The 16339-nt window shown below is 42.3% G+C and overlaps 1 protein-coding gene across 1 annotated transcript in view; it reads left to right on the top strand.

Moving 5' to 3' along the window:
- The window catches only part of Dlat (dihydrolipoamide S-acetyltransferase), a 29438-nt gene extending 18510 nt beyond the window's left edge, over positions 1–10928 (top strand). The window contains exons 9-14 of the mRNA XM_059267839.1: positions 80–172; positions 498–605; positions 4638–4753; positions 6946–7108; positions 7609–7745; positions 9118–10928. Coding sequence (XP_059123822.1) covers positions 80–172; positions 498–605; positions 4638–4753; positions 6946–7108; positions 7609–7745; positions 9118–9247 — 747 coding nt within the window. The 3' untranslated portion in view covers positions 9248–10928. The remainder of the gene's footprint in view (positions 1–79; positions 173–497; positions 606–4637; positions 4754–6945; positions 7109–7608; positions 7746–9117) is intronic.
- The last annotated feature ends 5411 nt before the right edge of the window (positions 10929–16339 follow it).

Here is a 16339-nt window from a genome sequence, read left to right as displayed (position 1 = left end):
CAGCAGTAGCACCTCAGGGTGGTCCTCCAGCCTACACTAAGATCGACACAGTCACTAACTGCTTTCTTTCCCCTCTTAGGCTCCAGCAGCTGCCATGGCTGTCCCGGGTCCAAGAGTGGCACCAACTCCTACAGGTGTCTTCACAGATATCCCCATCAGCAACATTCGCCGAGTAAGAGCTCCACCACAGTCTGGAACCAGAGCTGTTGGGCATTTTCACTTTGGTTGTTTAGTTGTGCCATAGTTTAAAACACCGAAAAGGACATTGCTAGTTGAAAATGTTGGATTATTAGCGTAAGGGAGGTTGATTTGGTCAGTTGGGTCATTGGGATAAAGAAGTCTCTGTTTGGCTAGTCTATTAGAAGGTGCAGTCCTTTGTCTTCCTGCTCTGATGTGTGAGGTAAGCTACCAGGGAGCTGAGTGAAGAGGTAAGCAACTGAGTTAGGTAAGTCTGGACTCAGTTAAGAGAACTGATATTGAAATCTCTCTGGTTTCAGGTGATTGCACAGAGGCTAATGCAGTCGAAGCAGACTATACCTCATTATTACCTTTCCATTGATGTAAATATGGGAGAGGTGCTGTTGGTACGGAAGGAGCTTAATAAGGTAAACCTGGAAATTCTGTGTTTCCCACTCAAGCTTTACAGTGCTGCCCATGTGCTCTGTTATTAGAAGCCAGTTAATGATAGAAAATTCCTGTCACTTGAATTGTTAAGGAGAGACTATCCTGAGGGATTCTCATTTAACTTTTTTTGATTTGTTGCAATGTTTGGACAGTGTCTCACTATGTACCTCACACCTGGAGCTCCATATAACAAGGCTGCGCTGACCTTGATGTTGGGGTTGCAGGAGTGCACTACCACCTCCTGGCTTCTCTGGTAACTCTTATTAAAATTTAGCATTTAATTAAGACTTACTTGGGGGAACTGGAGAGATGGCTCAGTGGTTAAGAGCACTGGCTGCTCTTCCAGAGGACCTGGCTTCAATTCCTAGCACCCACATGGCAGTTCATAACTGTCTGTAACTCCAGTTCCAGGGGACCCGACACCTTCACACAGACATACATGCAGTCAAAACACGAGGTGCACATGAAGTAGAAATAAATAAAATATTAAAAAAAAAGACTCACTTGGCTGTGGGTGGGTATTTGTCTAGCGAGTTCACTGTGCTTTGATGCTTGAGGCTGCTTTACTTTGGTAGCTAAGAAGTGACCTCACGTGTTTGTAGTCAGACATTACCTGCCCACTGAGCTCAGCTTTGGGAACAGAGAGCATGAAGCAGTCTGTCTTCATTTTGAGTTATAATGGAATTGGGGCACTACTAAGTGTGACAAGGACAGACGATGGTTTTATGAAGGTGACGGTATTCATTTGTAGACCAGTCTCTTTATGAAGCTACCTCTCAATTGTGTGCTGAGTTGCACTGTGTGTGTTCAGTACTGGAGGGGTTCAGCACAGTTTAGACCAGTGATGGTCAGGGAGTTCACAGTGCTGTAAGACAAATATGGCTGAACCGTGGGAAACAGGAAGTGTTTGGATTGGCAGAGATGGTTGAGGATCATAAGGGTTAAAGGCTTTAAGAGTGGAAATAGGGCTAGGAGATGGAGATCCATGAAGTGCCTGTTGCACGAGTATGAAGCTCTCCATCACTAACATAAAACATCAGGCGCTTTGATTGCCTGTAACCCCAGCACCGGGAGGCCAGAGACAGGGTCCCTGGTGCTTGCTTGCTAGCCAGTCTAGGTAAGTCGGTGAGCTCCGCATTCAGTGACAGACTTTGTCTCCAAAAATGAGAGAGAGTGGGCTGGAGAGATGGCTTAGTAGTTAAGAGTGCTCTTACAGAGAATCCAGGTTCAGTTCCCAGCACCCACATGGTGGCTTACAGCCACCTGTAACTCCAGTTCCAAGCTATAGACCCTCATTCTGTAGGCAACAGGCTCACACATGGTGCAAATATGTACATGCAGGCAGAACACCTATACACATGAAATAAGCCTTCAAAAATAAATAATTAAATGATTAATAAATATAAATTAATAAATAAGAGAGCAAATGAGGAAGGTGCTCAACCACATAAAATAAATTTTTTAAAAACTAGTAGAACAAAAGACCCCCATCAACTCCTTAGAGTAGTGTGCAGGACTCTTCTGACTTCTCTCCTATTGTCACACTGAAGCCACTCTGGTTATCTGCTGTTTCTCTTATTTTCCCAGTATTACACTCCTGTGCTTGTGTTCTCTCAGTGTACAGCCTGCTGTTCATGTGCCTTCCTCCTTCACCTCTTTAAGGACTTGGAAAGTATTGTCTTGACCACTTTCTAAATTTACCACCTCCCTCCACCTGTTCACACAGCACTTTGTAAGATGCTGTATGTTTGACTGTTACTTATGCTTTTAGAAAGTGGGCTCCCCGAGAGCAGAATTTTTGTGTATTGCTCACTGCTTCATAGCCAGGCGTTAACATTATGTATCCAGCACACAGTGGACACTGTAGAGTGAAAATAACTGCAGGGATTAAAGATAATGGCATGCAATTACTGTCAAAATATGGAAATGGAGCTGGAGAGACGGCTCCAGTTTAAAAACACTTGTTCTTGCAGAGGACCCATGTTCAATTCCCATCATCCACACATCCACTTACAACTGTCTGTAACTCCACTTCCAGGGGATCCAGCATCTCTTCTGACCTCCACAGGCTCCTATTTGATGTCACACACACACACACACACACACACACACACACACACACACGCAGATAAATATTTTTAAAATATTTAAATAGATAGCTGTATCCAATGTACTTGAGGTATTATGTTGAATGGCTCTTTTGAGCTATTCGTACCATTCTAATGCCATGCTCCATTCACACATTTGAAGTGTCCTACTCAGTGTCTTTCAGCATATATCCACGTTCCCACAGTAGACTTTGGAGCATTTTCATCACCCCAAGTAGCCCTTTGCCACAATCCCATCAACCCTTCCATTCTCCCCAGTCTTACATTTTTGACTTGGAAGATTAGCAGTAGGTGAATGTGGAATTCTCTAATAATCATGAAGTCTGGTCTTGACCAGATGCTTTTTATTTATCGTATGGTTTCAAGGTTCAGCCATGTTGTAGCGTGTATCAGTTTTTCTTTTCTTTCTTTTTCTTTTTTAAGCTTTATTATTTGTGTGTTTGGTACCTGCGAATGTGTGTGCAGGTGTCTACAGAGGCGAGCCAGAGGAGGGGGACAGATCCCCTGGAGATCTTGTCTTGTTCTTGATCTTAGGGGGACTAACTTTTCAACCATTGAGTATGAGGATAGATAGTTATGGGAGTTTGTATATCTTTTTTATCGTCAGGAAGTTCCTTCTAAGTTCATTAACTTTTATTGTGAATGCTACTGAATTTTGTTAAAGTGTCTTTGAGCTGTTGAAGCAGTCATGTGGTTTTTCGGTTCTGTTAGGGCATTACTTAATCTTTTTCTCTTTTAAGGAAAAAGATCTCACAATGACGCCCAGATCTTAGGGTTCAAATGATTCCCCTGCCTAAGCCTCTTGAGTAAATGAGACTATAGTTACATGCTGCTTTGCACACTTGAATTGATTTGTAGATGTTCCTGAGCTGTCCATTCCTGAAACAAATTCCATTTGGTCATAGCTAGTGGCTGGGTTTTCTCAGCTAGTGTTCTGTTAAGGGCTTTTCTGGTATATTTGTAAGATAATGCTTAGGTTTTAGACTGTTGGGTTTTTGTCTGATTTTGGAATGAGACTAACATGGAAGAATTGTTAACTTGCTCCTCCATTTTTTAGAAGGCTAGGTGAAGAGTTCATATTAGCCTTTACATGTTTGGTAGAATTGGCCAGTAAAGCTGTAAAGGTTGATGGGCTGTGGTGGCTTTTAATTCCACCACTTGGGAGGCAGAGGTAGGTGGATCTCTGTGATCTGCAGACTAGGCCAGCCTGGTCTAGTCTAGTCTACAGAGCTAGGTCCAGGACAAAGAAACCCTGTCTGGAAAACAAACAAACAAAAGTCGTGTGATCTAGTCTTTTGTATGAGCATATTTCCATGACCAGTTTCATCTCTTTGATTGTGCTTATTCTGAGCTTGTATTCCTTATTGGTTTGTTTCTTCCTAGAAATTTGAATGGGTTGTCTGATTTGTTGGGTTGGGTATTCATAGTACTTCTTTTTTATGTAGGAGAGACAGTGTGTCCCCCATTTCACTCCTAATCTGAGGGATTTGATTCTACTTCCTCTTTCTAAACGAAACATTTGTTAGTGGTGTTGTCATTTACTTAATCCTCCTCCCCCCCTTTTGATTTTTTGAGACAGGGTTTCTCTGTGTAGCCCTGGCTGTCCTGGATCTCGCTCTGTAGACCAGGCTGTCCTCGAACTCACAGAGATCTGACTGCCTCTGCCTCCCTAGTGCTGGGGATCAAAGGTGTGCACCACCACTGCCCAGCTTACTTGATCTTTTAAAAAGAAAAAGCCAACTTGGTTCAGTTGAGTGAAAATAGCAACATACCATAACTCAGGGTGTTCAGCTGCTTCGGTGCCAAGCAGGAAACACATAGCCCCTAAGGCCTCCATGAAACAAAAGAACCAGCCTTCGGGGTTGGGGGGAGTTTAATAAAACTAGTTGATTGTTGTTTTAACAGATGCTTGAAGGGAAAGGAAAGATCTCTGTCAACGACTTCATCATAAAAGCTTCAGCTTTGGCTTGTCTGAAAGTTCCCGAAGCAAACTCTTCTTGGATGGACACAGTTATAAGACAGTAAGTTGACTGGAGAATGTGCGCACTGATCTGCAGTTTGCTCATGGTTGCTCACTGCAACTAGGCATGGGGCGTGTGTGACACCTGTGGATAAACGGGTTTGAAACAGCATAAAATACTTGAGATGCTGTTCAACGGGTCAGTAAAGGCTGTGATTACTTATGACTGTGGGAGAGCACAGTGGAGTCAGTTACCTGATCCCAGTGAGTTCTGACAGCTGTACTGAAAAGCACTTGTTGATGTATAGGCTCATGACTGGCTTGGTACATTTCATTAGGTCTTTCGAACCACTTCATCAGTTAGCTGTTTTCACTTCCAGTTTTTTGGTGAAGAAACAAGAGGCTCAGTGAGTTCTGTAGCTTGTCCCAAGTTAGTAAGTTGATCAGTGTCGGAATTCCAGCGCAAGCCTGGGCCTTTTCTAGTATGTAGGTAGACACTTTTCTATTATATTTTTTAAATTTATTTTTAGTTATGTATCTGAATCTCTGTGTGTGGGTATGAGCATGTGAGTACAGATGCCCAAGGAGACCCGAGGCACCAAATCCTTTAGAACTGGAGTTATAGATAGTTGTTAGCTGCCTGACATAGGTCCTAAGAACCAAGTCTAGGTCCTCTGCAAGAGCTGTTTATGGCTTTTAACTGAGCCGTCTCTCTCTCCAGCCCCAGGATTATTACAATTATTATTAAAAGAAAAAAAAACTGTTTTTTGGGTTTTTTTTTTCTCCCTTTGCTTTCTGTGCTCACACGCTCACATTACCACTTTCAATGGCCCTCAGAGATGAGCCAGTCAGTTTCCTGTGGGCAGCAGCTAGGTGCTCATTCTGATTCTGTGTACCTGGAGATGGTGTCAGACCTCCGAGCCTGGGCCTCGGTCCCACGTGACTGCCCCTCTTTAGATGCGACTCTCAGATCTGCCAGCTGACTCCAGGACAGCTCACAGGAAATGCTGTGAGGAGATACTCGAGTGTACTGTCTTACTGTAAACAGTTCTACAAAGGGTACAGATGAAGTTGAGGCCACCTGACCTACAGAGTGGGACAGGTCTCAACAGAGATGCTACTCAGGTGTCTCAGGCCTTTGCTGGTCTACTCTAGAAAAGATGGGGATTCCTGCTTGGTCTTCTGAGACGCGACCACCTCTGTGTCCTGGGCACTCCGGTTTCTCCCCTGAGGTGTCTCTGCTTTTTCTGTTTTGTTCTCCTTCCTCCCTCCCTTCCTTTGTACTTCCCTGTCTACCTACCTTCCTGCTTCCCTCTTCCCTCTCTTTGATGGACATGTGTGCCATGGCCAACTTCAGGACGACTTATGGGAGTACCTTTTCTCCTCCCACCATGTGAGTTCCCAGGATTGAACTGAAGTTGTCAGCTTGGCTGCAGACACCTTTACCCACTGAGCCATCTTGCCAGCCCCAGCCCCGTGTGTCCTGCTCTCACCCTTTGTTCTGTCTGCTCAGGCTTTGTTGCAGAGACTGTCCAGCCAGTGTACTTGCACTTCACACCCAGAAAGGAAGCCCAGCTTGTTTCATGCTGATTATGATGATGTTTTTGTGAGTCACTTGGCGGCTCACAAAAGAGAAGTTGAAGTGTGAAATCAGCCTTCTGATGGAGTTCTCTCCCATCCCCTTTCATCTTTTTAGAAGTACAAGTGAACGAGAAGACACATCAAGAGTTAACGTGTAGGATAGACGTCTCTGAACAGTAGCACAATTGCCTCTAAAATCTTTGTGTGTGTGTGTGTGTGTGTGTGTGTGTGTGTGTGTGTATGGGGGTGTGTGGGGTGTATCAAACTCAGGAATTTGTGCATAAGCAGGTGCTCTACCACAAAGCTACATCCTATGCACCTACAGTGTCTGAAGTAAATGTCCAAGATCCGTATTTCTTTAGCCTGACACTTTTGTTCCCCCAGAGCAGAGGATGGAAGAACGGAGGGAGACCCCAGCTCTCCAGCTCTGTTTTTTTTTTTTTTTTAAGATTTATTTATTTTTTGTAAGCATTGGTGCTTCGCCTGCATGAATGTCTGTGGGAGGTGCTGGATCCCCTGGAACAGTTGTCAGCTGCCATGTGGGTGCTGAGAGCTGAACCTGGGTTCTCTGGGAGAGCAGCCAGTGCTCTCAGCCCCAAGCCGCTTCCCCAGCCCCCTGCAGCTGTTAATCCTTGATGTTAATGGGTTGGATCCCCTTTTCCTTCTCAACAGAAATCACGTGGTTGATGTCAGCGTTGCTGTCAGTACCCCTGCAGGACTTATCACTCCTATTGTGTTTAATGCACACATAAAAGGACTGGAAACCATTGCGAGTGACGTTGTTTCTCTAGCATCCAAAGCCAGAGAGGGTAAACTGCAGCCTCACGAGTTCCAGGTAGGATGCTGTCGTGACCTGTAAGGAGTGTGTGACTCCGAAGGTCAGCCTAATGCTTTTGTTGCATTGTCTGTTCGAATTCTGCTACATAGACATGATACTTGGTCTTGAAAATAAAGCAGTTCAGTTAAATGGGAAAAGCTGAAAGGCATTTTCAAACTTGCATGGGAAAGCCAGCACAACTGACATTGTTTCTTATCATAATGTGTATCCTAGTCAATACTATTTTTTTTTTTTTTTTTTTTTTTGGTTTTTCGAGACAGGTTTCTTCCTGTAGTTTTGGTGCCTGTCCTGGATTCTGCTCCGTAGACCAGGCTGGCCTGGATCACAGAGATCCACCTGGCTCTGCCTCCTGAGTGCTGGGATTAAAGGCATGCACCAATGCTGCCCTGCAAGACTTTCTTAAATAAAAGATTATCTCATGGCTTTTTCTGAGAATATTTGTAATTTTCTCTGGGTTATGTTGACAATGTAATCTATTTTTATACTTTTTCCTTTAGGGTGGAACATTTACAATCTCCAATTTAGGAATGTTTGGAATTAAGAATTTCTCTGCGATTATTAACCCACCTCAGGCATGTATTTTGGCAATTGGTGCTTCAGAGGATAAACTGGTCCCAGCAGATAATGAAAAAGGGTGAGTAGGAAAGTGGAGAAGGTGTTGGGAACAACTCGACTGTATTATATTATTACTGGTTTTTACGTAGATATGGCTTTAGGTAGAGTCAGTAAATGCAGCATGAAATGCAAAGGGAAGCCACTTTGATTTTACTAACCAGTCAGTCATATTTGAGAGGTGATCTTACTTGAGACTTCTAGATGGCAGGTTGGTACATTTTTTTTCTTCAAGAGTCAGATAGTAAATATCTTAGCTTTTTGGGCCATATGGCCTATTACTGATTTCTTGCCATTGTACTATGAGAGCAGGCAAAAATACTATGCTAATGACTTCCAGGAAAGTAGATCTATATAAAAATAGACAGAAAGCAGACTTTGGCCTGTGTTGTATAGCTTGGCAACCCATGTTCTCAGGATGTATTTGGTTTTCTTTGAAGCTGTCAATTTGAGCTAAAGATAAAGAGTGGGTGGAACCAGTCTTCATGTGCAGAACTATAATCACAGCTGTTCTAGGGGCTGAATCAGGAGGGTTAGAAGTTCAAAGCCGGCCTGGGCAGTGGTGGTGCACGCCTTTAATCTCAGCACTCGGGAGGCAGAGCCAGGTGGATCTCTGAGTTCGAGGCCAGCCTGGGCTACAGAACGAGATCCAGGACAGGCACCAAAACTACATGGGAGAAACCCTGCCTTGAAAAAAACCAAAAAAAAAAAAAAAAAAAAAAAAAAAAAGAGGAAGTTCAAAGCCTGCCTCAACTATCTGGCAAGTTCAAGACCAGCCTGGCTAACTGTCTCAGAACTTTAAAAACCAGGTTTTTTTTGGTAATGGGTGTGATGGCACATGCCTTTAATCCCAGCACTTGGGAGGCAGAAGCAGGCCTGGTCTACAGAGCGAGTTCCAGGACAGCCAGAACTCTTATTACACAGAGAAACCCTGTCTTGGAAAACCAAAAAAGAAAACAAACAAACAGTTTTGTTTAAGACGCCTGGAGATATAGCTCAGTAGTTAAGCACTTACATAGCATATAAGAGACCTAAATTCGCTGGATGGCGGTGTCTTATACCTTTAATCCCAGCACTTGGGAGCAGAGGCAGTCAGATCTCTGAGTTTGAGGCCAGCGTGGTCTACAAAGTCAGTTCCAAGACAGCAAGGACTAAACAGAGAAACCCTGTCTTAAAAAACAGAGAGAGAGAGAGAGAGAGAGAGAGAGAGAGAGAGAGAGAGAGAGAGAGAGAGAGAGACCTAAATTCAGTCCCCAGAATGAATGAATGAATGAATGATGAATGAATACTAATCTCCACGGGCAGGATTACAGGGAGGAATCAGCATCTCGGTGGCTGTTGTCTTTGGTTCATTGGTTTCTTTCAGAATATCCACTGATGTTCTTTCTTTCTAGCTTTGATGTGGCTAGCGTGATGTCCGTTACACTCAGCTGCGATCATCGAGTTGTGGATGGAGCAGTTGGAGCCCAGTGGCTTGCTGAGTTCAAAAAGTACCTTGAAAAGCCTGTAACAATGCTATTATAATTTACCCAAGAACTTCTACACTCTCTGCTGACATTATATTTATATGTTATTAAACAGGTGGTTCTTTTAAAGTTTCACTAGTTAAAATTACTGAGTCTGTCCAGATAATTTATTTGTAATAGGCATTAATGAATCTTTTTTAAATGCCAATTACACCCAAATATTATACCCCTTTAAAATTAAACTTCATTTTAAAGCTGAATACGCCTAGTGAAGGGGCACGTTGCCTAACTCTTTGGTGAGAAGTCCTTCCTGGGGGTAGAGGAGGGGTAGAATTATAGCTCCCTGCGGACTGGCTCGTAAAAGTAACGTGGATGAGACCTGCAGTTTAATTGATTCAACTTACTTAGTGTGAGGGAAACAGAGTCATGAATAGTATTTCTCATGGGAAGAGTTTGAACTGAAGCTTTATTTTGGAATCTAACCCTAGAGTTTCCTATTACGTGATCTTGGTTTATCACATGAGAACCTCAGAAAAATAAGTGAAACTTTTAAGAGTCAGCGTTTTCAACCAACTCTTATTTTTATATGAATCTCTAAATAAAATAGCTTTCCCTTCCTTAAGATAAAGATATAAGCCAGCTTCTTGGTATAAATGAGAATTTATGTATTTATTTATAAGCAATTTCAATGTATAATTTGAGAATTCTGCAGTTTCCTCCAAATAAAAGAACATGCTTATTGAAATGAACAAGTTGCAGGAGTAGAATTTTCCTTCTAAGATGAATTGGATGTTAATTGTAAATGAATTCAGTTATCAAATGTTATTACTCAACTGGAGAACTCTTTGCAATGAGTATGGAATGTATATGGGAGAAGTTGTACATATGTAATATATGGTTTAGAGTTGTATATGTGCCATTTATCACCAGATCCTGCCTGAGAAGAAGTAGGAGAGAGGGTGTTAGTGGGCAGTTTGCAGTGCTAACTATTCTGTCCAGACTGGGCACGTAGCTGGGTAGTTTCAGCTACTCAGAAGGCTAAGAAAGTAGGATAGTTGGACAATATAGCAAGACTCTATCTCAATAAAACAAACAAAAATGATGCCTAAAACATGATAATTTCTGGTTGGATAAAGTTTTTTTAAAAAGTATATATTCAAGGGTTTGGTTTCTTAGCCCAGTTCTGTCTCATTGGAGGGAAGAGCTTAAATAGGTGTCCCCTTACCAGCCTAAATGCTCCTTTCATTTTATTATGTTTTATCTTTCTTTTGGAGGGAAGAGGGCTGATATTGCAGGAACATTATCACAATTCCAGACTTGTGTTAAAATGGTGTATTTTAATAAATGTTTGGAATTACTTGTGACTTTAAAATAACCCTGACCAGTGCCTCCTTGTGTGTAATATGTGGGGCCATCCTCTGGAAGTTGAAGTGTTTCATCGGTGTTGAATCTGTTTCCAAATGTTTGTTATCACGTGGTGCACAAGTGATGCTCCAAATACCCCACAAACATCCAGCTGCTGTATCCCTGTAGACAGTTCAGTGCTGTGACCTACCTCTTTGGCACTGAGTGAACCTAGGCTGCACTGAATACTGTACAGAAAGAATATGCTTACCACAAGGGTCCATCATTAGCATGAGCCAATCTAGTCAAATGTGAAGTTGAAAAATGACTCATTCTTTGCTAATGCTCTATTGTTCCCTTGGAAGAAAAATAAAAGTTTTTCGTCTGACAAAAAATACTCTGAGTTAAGACTTATCTCCCTTCTGATCTAAATCTGAACTTAGCCAACATAGTATCTGAAGGAAGTTAGAAACAGTGTTTTGGATCAAGAAAGATTGTTTAAAAATTAAACACATTTTCAGTGTGTCAACTAATTTTTGATCTGTTTGTAGTTTGTTTCATATTAAATGATTAATATCCAGTGTCAGCTGCATAATTCAAAGCTCCCAGTACAGGTGAAAATTCAGTTGTCTACCTGGCAGGATGAGTGATGTCATCAGGCTATAGTCTAACACGTAGCTTAAAGGGTCACTGGAAAACCCATGATGAGGCATGGCACTTACTGCCAGATGGAAAGTGATCTAGCTCTCTTAGATCATTTGCTCCCGACCTGGGGTGAATGTGGAATTATGGTTTGTCCAGACATGAACTACAAGAGAACAGAACGGGGGCTGGAGAGATGGCTCAGGGGTTAGGAGCACTGGCTGCTCTTCCAGAGGACCTGGGTTCAGTTCCCAGCACCCACATGGCAGCTCACAACTGTCTGTAACTCCCGTTCCAGGAGATCTGACACATTCACACAAATGCACATAAAAATAAGATTTAAAAAAAAAAAGAATAAGTTAAAAAAAGAGAGAATAGAATGGCCTGTGAGACATGACAAGTAGGAAGAGTCCTCTATTCGTGCATGGACCCTAGGATATGCTGAAAACTGTAACCATTGACAGTAAGAGATAGGAAACCACGTCTGTAGAAAAGCCTGCTCTGAATTTTTCAGGAAAAAGACTCAATGAGGAGCTGAAGAGAGAGGGCTCAGTGGTTAAGTACTTGTTGCTCTTGTAGAGGCCTGGATTGGTTCCCAATACCCACATGGCAGCTCACAACCTTTTGTAACTCCAGTTCCAGGGAATCTGAAGCCACCTTCCAGCACCAGACATGCATGTGTACATATATATACATATGGGCAATACAATGACATGTAAAAAACCTACATGTTTAAACTTTGTACATTTCACTATTAATGCCCTTCCTGAACATTATTTCACTTATAGAAGGAGGGGGAGAGTGGTTTTATTAACATAAAACTCATTGAAATACACAAGTAGGATATTTTAGAAATTAGTTTGAATAGCAATTTAATACACTGGGCTTTTTAGTGTGCATGTTCATGAGGAGGGCAAAGGACAATTTAGGGAACCAGTTTCCCTCCATGAGTTACAGGGATTGAATTTAGGTTGTCAGGTTTGCACAGCGTGAGTACAAACGCAGAGTAACAAGTAGCACCTATGTGTTGGGGACAAAAGTAGAGATTCAGGGCTGGCGAGATGGCTCAGTGGATAAGGTGTTTGTATCCTAACAAAGGCTGTTAGTGTCTAGCCCTAACATAGGCCCCTTCATAACCTTTTCCCAGGGTCTATGGAAGAATCTACTACCAGCTGAGGAATCTAATCTTAATGATGTCAAATGAATCTACGTACACGAAACTCTTTAGTCCATTCACTTTATTCTTCTGAGTCAGTTGTCTTTCTACACAGCTGCTTTTCTGCTCTCATACTTAGCTCCTTTTCTGCCTGATTCTCTCTACACTTTTCTGCTGTTCTATCTTAACTCTCCCGTCTCATTCTTTCCCATCTGGTTCTTCCCATCTTAGTTTACCCTATCATAGTTCTCCCCTAGTTCTCTGAGGTTTTCAGTTATACACCCATGCAATCAGCAATACTCTGGCCAAGGCAAGGTCACCAGGTTTGAATTCTTTCAGGGTCAAAAGCAGGGGTGATAAGATCCACACAAAGAGCAGTAATTGTCAGCTATTATTAGCAACCCCAAACGGAAGTGACTAACGGGGAATGAATCAACTAGGGACTAAATTCAGTTAAAGATCGAAAAAGGGAATTTATGTGCTTAAACCATATACTTAGAAGTGGTTAGGTAAAAAATATTAAGAGCCTATAAGTCACTAAGTTACGGGTGAAAATAAAACTGCCCTTTTTTCCTTTAGAACCATATCTGTCGCTTAACTCAGCTGCCCGTTTTCTGGCAGGGCGGGGGAAGTGTGCTCCGTAGCTAGGCAACCTGTGTCACAGCTTGATGTACCTGATATGTAAAAGCCCTTTCAGTTCTGAGTTTGTTGTTAAAGAGAGATATAGAACTAGAGACAGCAGTTGGAAGAGGGAGGGTTAAGCTTAATTAGCACATCCATCTGGTCTTTTCTAACAGATAGTCTGGATGCTTATCTATCTGCAGTCTGTTCTTAGAAGGTCTGAGAAGTGTATCAGATAAAATACTTTCATCCAGAGATGGTCCTGGCCAGATGTTGCTAATGATAATTACAGAAAGGCCTGAAATTAGGGGTCTCGGCTGTGTGATAGCTGTTAACAGCTGGGAGACGTTATCCAAATACCTCAAATGTATAGGGGAAGTTGTGCCCAGGGAATGATCAACCACACTGTTAGAAGTTCTTGGGAAAAGAATAAAATGGGAAAGCTACTATAGCTCACAAGAAATTCATTGCAGGACACAGCTGAATTCAAGAGCCAGTATCACCAATACTTCCTTGAGGCTTGGCTTTATCCTCTGGAAGAGTTCTTAACTCTTCCAGGTAGTAGCTTTTCCATAGTCAGATGAATTCCTCCTTCATGTTTCTGCGGCTTGCAGCATTGACCAAACCTGGGGACTTGATCCCTGAGACCCACATTATAGGAGAAATTGAATTGCAAGTTCTCTGATCTCCCTATGTGTGCCATAGCATGTGTGTGCATGTACACACAATAAATAAATGTAGAAATATTTTTAAGAAGGTAGAGAGTCAATTAGTCATGTGATTGGGTAGAGGCATTTTCTTTCCTAACCAATTGAGTGATACCATATACTTTTAGGAATCATTTTTTATCCGATGAATTTTGCCTGCATGCTTTAACACATGCTTGCAGTGCCCTTGGAGGCCAGAAGAGGGCGATGGATCGATCGATCCTCTGTGATGAGTTATAGACTGATCAGCAGTTATGTGGATGCTGGGAATTGAGCCCAGGTCCTCTGGAAGAGGAGCCAGTGCTCTTAACTCCCAAGCCATCTCTCCAGTCCCAGGTAGAGGCATTTTCTAGGAAACATGGCTGTGTCAATGAAGGCTTTTCAAGTGTATTGGAGGGTGAGGATATTAATTTATTAACTATTAGTTTTAGAATATCAGAAATTCTGAAGATAAATTAGCCTTTTACCAGTATAGTTCTAGTGAAAGTCATATTCCAGAAAATTATATTTGCTTCTTTTTTGGTCTTTTGGTTTTTTTGAGACAGGGTTTCTCTTTGTAACAGCCCTAGCTGTAATGGGTGGTTGTCTGTACCATGCCCTGAAGCACTGCCCCAGTAGGCAGTAGTAGATACCTCATGGCCTTGGATGCTGGTGCTACGGATCAAGACAGAGCTCTCTGGAGAACAGCATTGGACTGTGCCTCACCTTTCCAGGACCCTGTTATAATCCTGATTTCCTGTATTGTGAGTTTCCTGTATTATGAGTTAACTCCCCCCCCTCATAAATTCCTATAATCATTAAGCTATTTCCATAGATTGTGAGCAATTTAATCTCATTACCTAGCTGTGCTGGAACTCTCTGTAGACCAGGCTGGCCTTGAACTCACAGAGATCTGCCTGCCTCTGCCTCCCGAGTGCTGGGATTAGAGGTGTGCACCACCACATATTTGCTTTCTTAATGTCACATAACAGGGTTATGAGGCAGCTCAGTTGGTAGAATCTTGACCAGCGTTTGTGAGATCTGTGTTCAACCTTGAAAAGCAAATGATGTTTAAAGTTTGATCTGCCCTCAGGACTGGAGAGATGGCTCAGAGGTTGATGAGCACTGACTGTTCTTCCAGAGGTTCAGTTCAGTTCCCAGCACCCACACGGTGACTCACAACCACCTATAATGAGATCTGGTGTCCTCTTCTGGCATAAAATCAATAGAGCACTTATAAACATAAAATAATAAATGAAGTTTGATCTGCCTGTTGCTGTATTTGCATACAAATTGGGTAGTTGGTACTTTTTTGACAGCTTAGAAACAAAAATGAAAAATGCCACTTGGCTCGTGGTGGCACATGCCCGTTAGTCCCAGCACTCAGGAGGCAGAGGCAGGTGAATCTATGTGAGTTTGAGGCCAGCCTAGTCTATAGACAGCCAATATTACACAGAGACCCTGTTCCAGGAAAAGAAAGATGTTGCTTCTTTTCTATAGAATAAAGTACTTGGGCTGAGTCAACTTTTTCTCAAATTAGAGCTGCATGTATTTTTCCTATGGTGTGCAATGTCCTCCAAGTATTCTGTCTAGCCCAGACAAGTCCATGTCTGGCATAAGTCTAGCTGGCCATTTGAAAAGCCTGTTTTATTGACTTACAGAAATTCTTAGAGGCATAGCCGTGGATATTAGTATATTTGGCCCTGTATGTTGCTGGAAGACCCCTTCACTGCCACAGCTGATCCTGTTGATTCTGTTTGGAGTCTGAGTGAGTTGGTTTGTTTTTGTTTTTCCTGATGCAAAAAATCTTTTTTTTTTTTTTTTCTGATAAACCAACAGTTCTCACGTGATACTTGAGATGGTAGCTGTAACTAGTTTTATGTCAACTTAAAACAAGCTAGAATCATTTGGGAAGAGAGGCTATCAGTTGAAAAATATGCCTCCATCAGATAGGCCTGAAGGCAAGCCTGGTGCATTTTCTTAATTAGTGATTGATGTGGGAGGGCCCGGCCTGTTGTAGGTAGTGTCATCCCTGGGCAGGCAGTTAGGGGTTGCATAAGCAGGCTGAGTAAACCTGGTGCATCAAGCTAATGGTCAGTTCTTGGCCTCTGCATCAGCTCCTGCTTCCAGGCTCCAGCCCTGCTTGAGTTCCTGTGCTGACTTCCATTGATGATGTGGTCGAACTGTAAGCTGAAATAAACCCTTTCCTCCCCAAATTGCTTTTGGTCATGTTTTATCAAACCATTAGAGACCCCAAGACATTTGTAAACAATTGGAATTTTCCCAAATGACATTGTAAATTACTGGAGATAGCTATAAACATCTTTAAAACCATCATCTTGTGGTTATAGTGTTTTGAAATTTCTGGTTGATGCAAAGTTCTGTGATTTTATATCAAGATGTTTTATTTTCTATTTTAAGTTGTATGTATATGTTTGTGTCTGTGTGTGGATAAGTGCAGTTGAGGACATGTGCCAGAACAGTGTGTCAGATCCCCTGGAGCTGGACTTACAGGCAGTTGTGAGCCACCCATCATGGGCCCTGAGAACAAAACCCAGGTCCTCTACAACAGTCTTCACTCTTAACCATCTCTCTAGCCCCACAAAGTTTGAGAAAAGTAAAGTAAATGAAATTAGACATATCACTGTAATCTCAGCATTTGGGCATTGTAGACAGAAGGATCAGAAATTCGAGAACATCC

This window comes from Peromyscus eremicus, chromosome 7 (genome assembly GCF_949786415.1).
Source record: "Peromyscus eremicus chromosome 7, PerEre_H2_v1, whole genome shotgun sequence".
Classification (NCBI taxonomy): Eukaryota; Metazoa; Chordata; class Mammalia; order Rodentia; family Cricetidae; genus Peromyscus; species Peromyscus eremicus.
The sequence above is the reverse complement of the archived record's forward strand: the minus strand, read 5'-3'. Positions and strand labels throughout refer to the sequence as shown.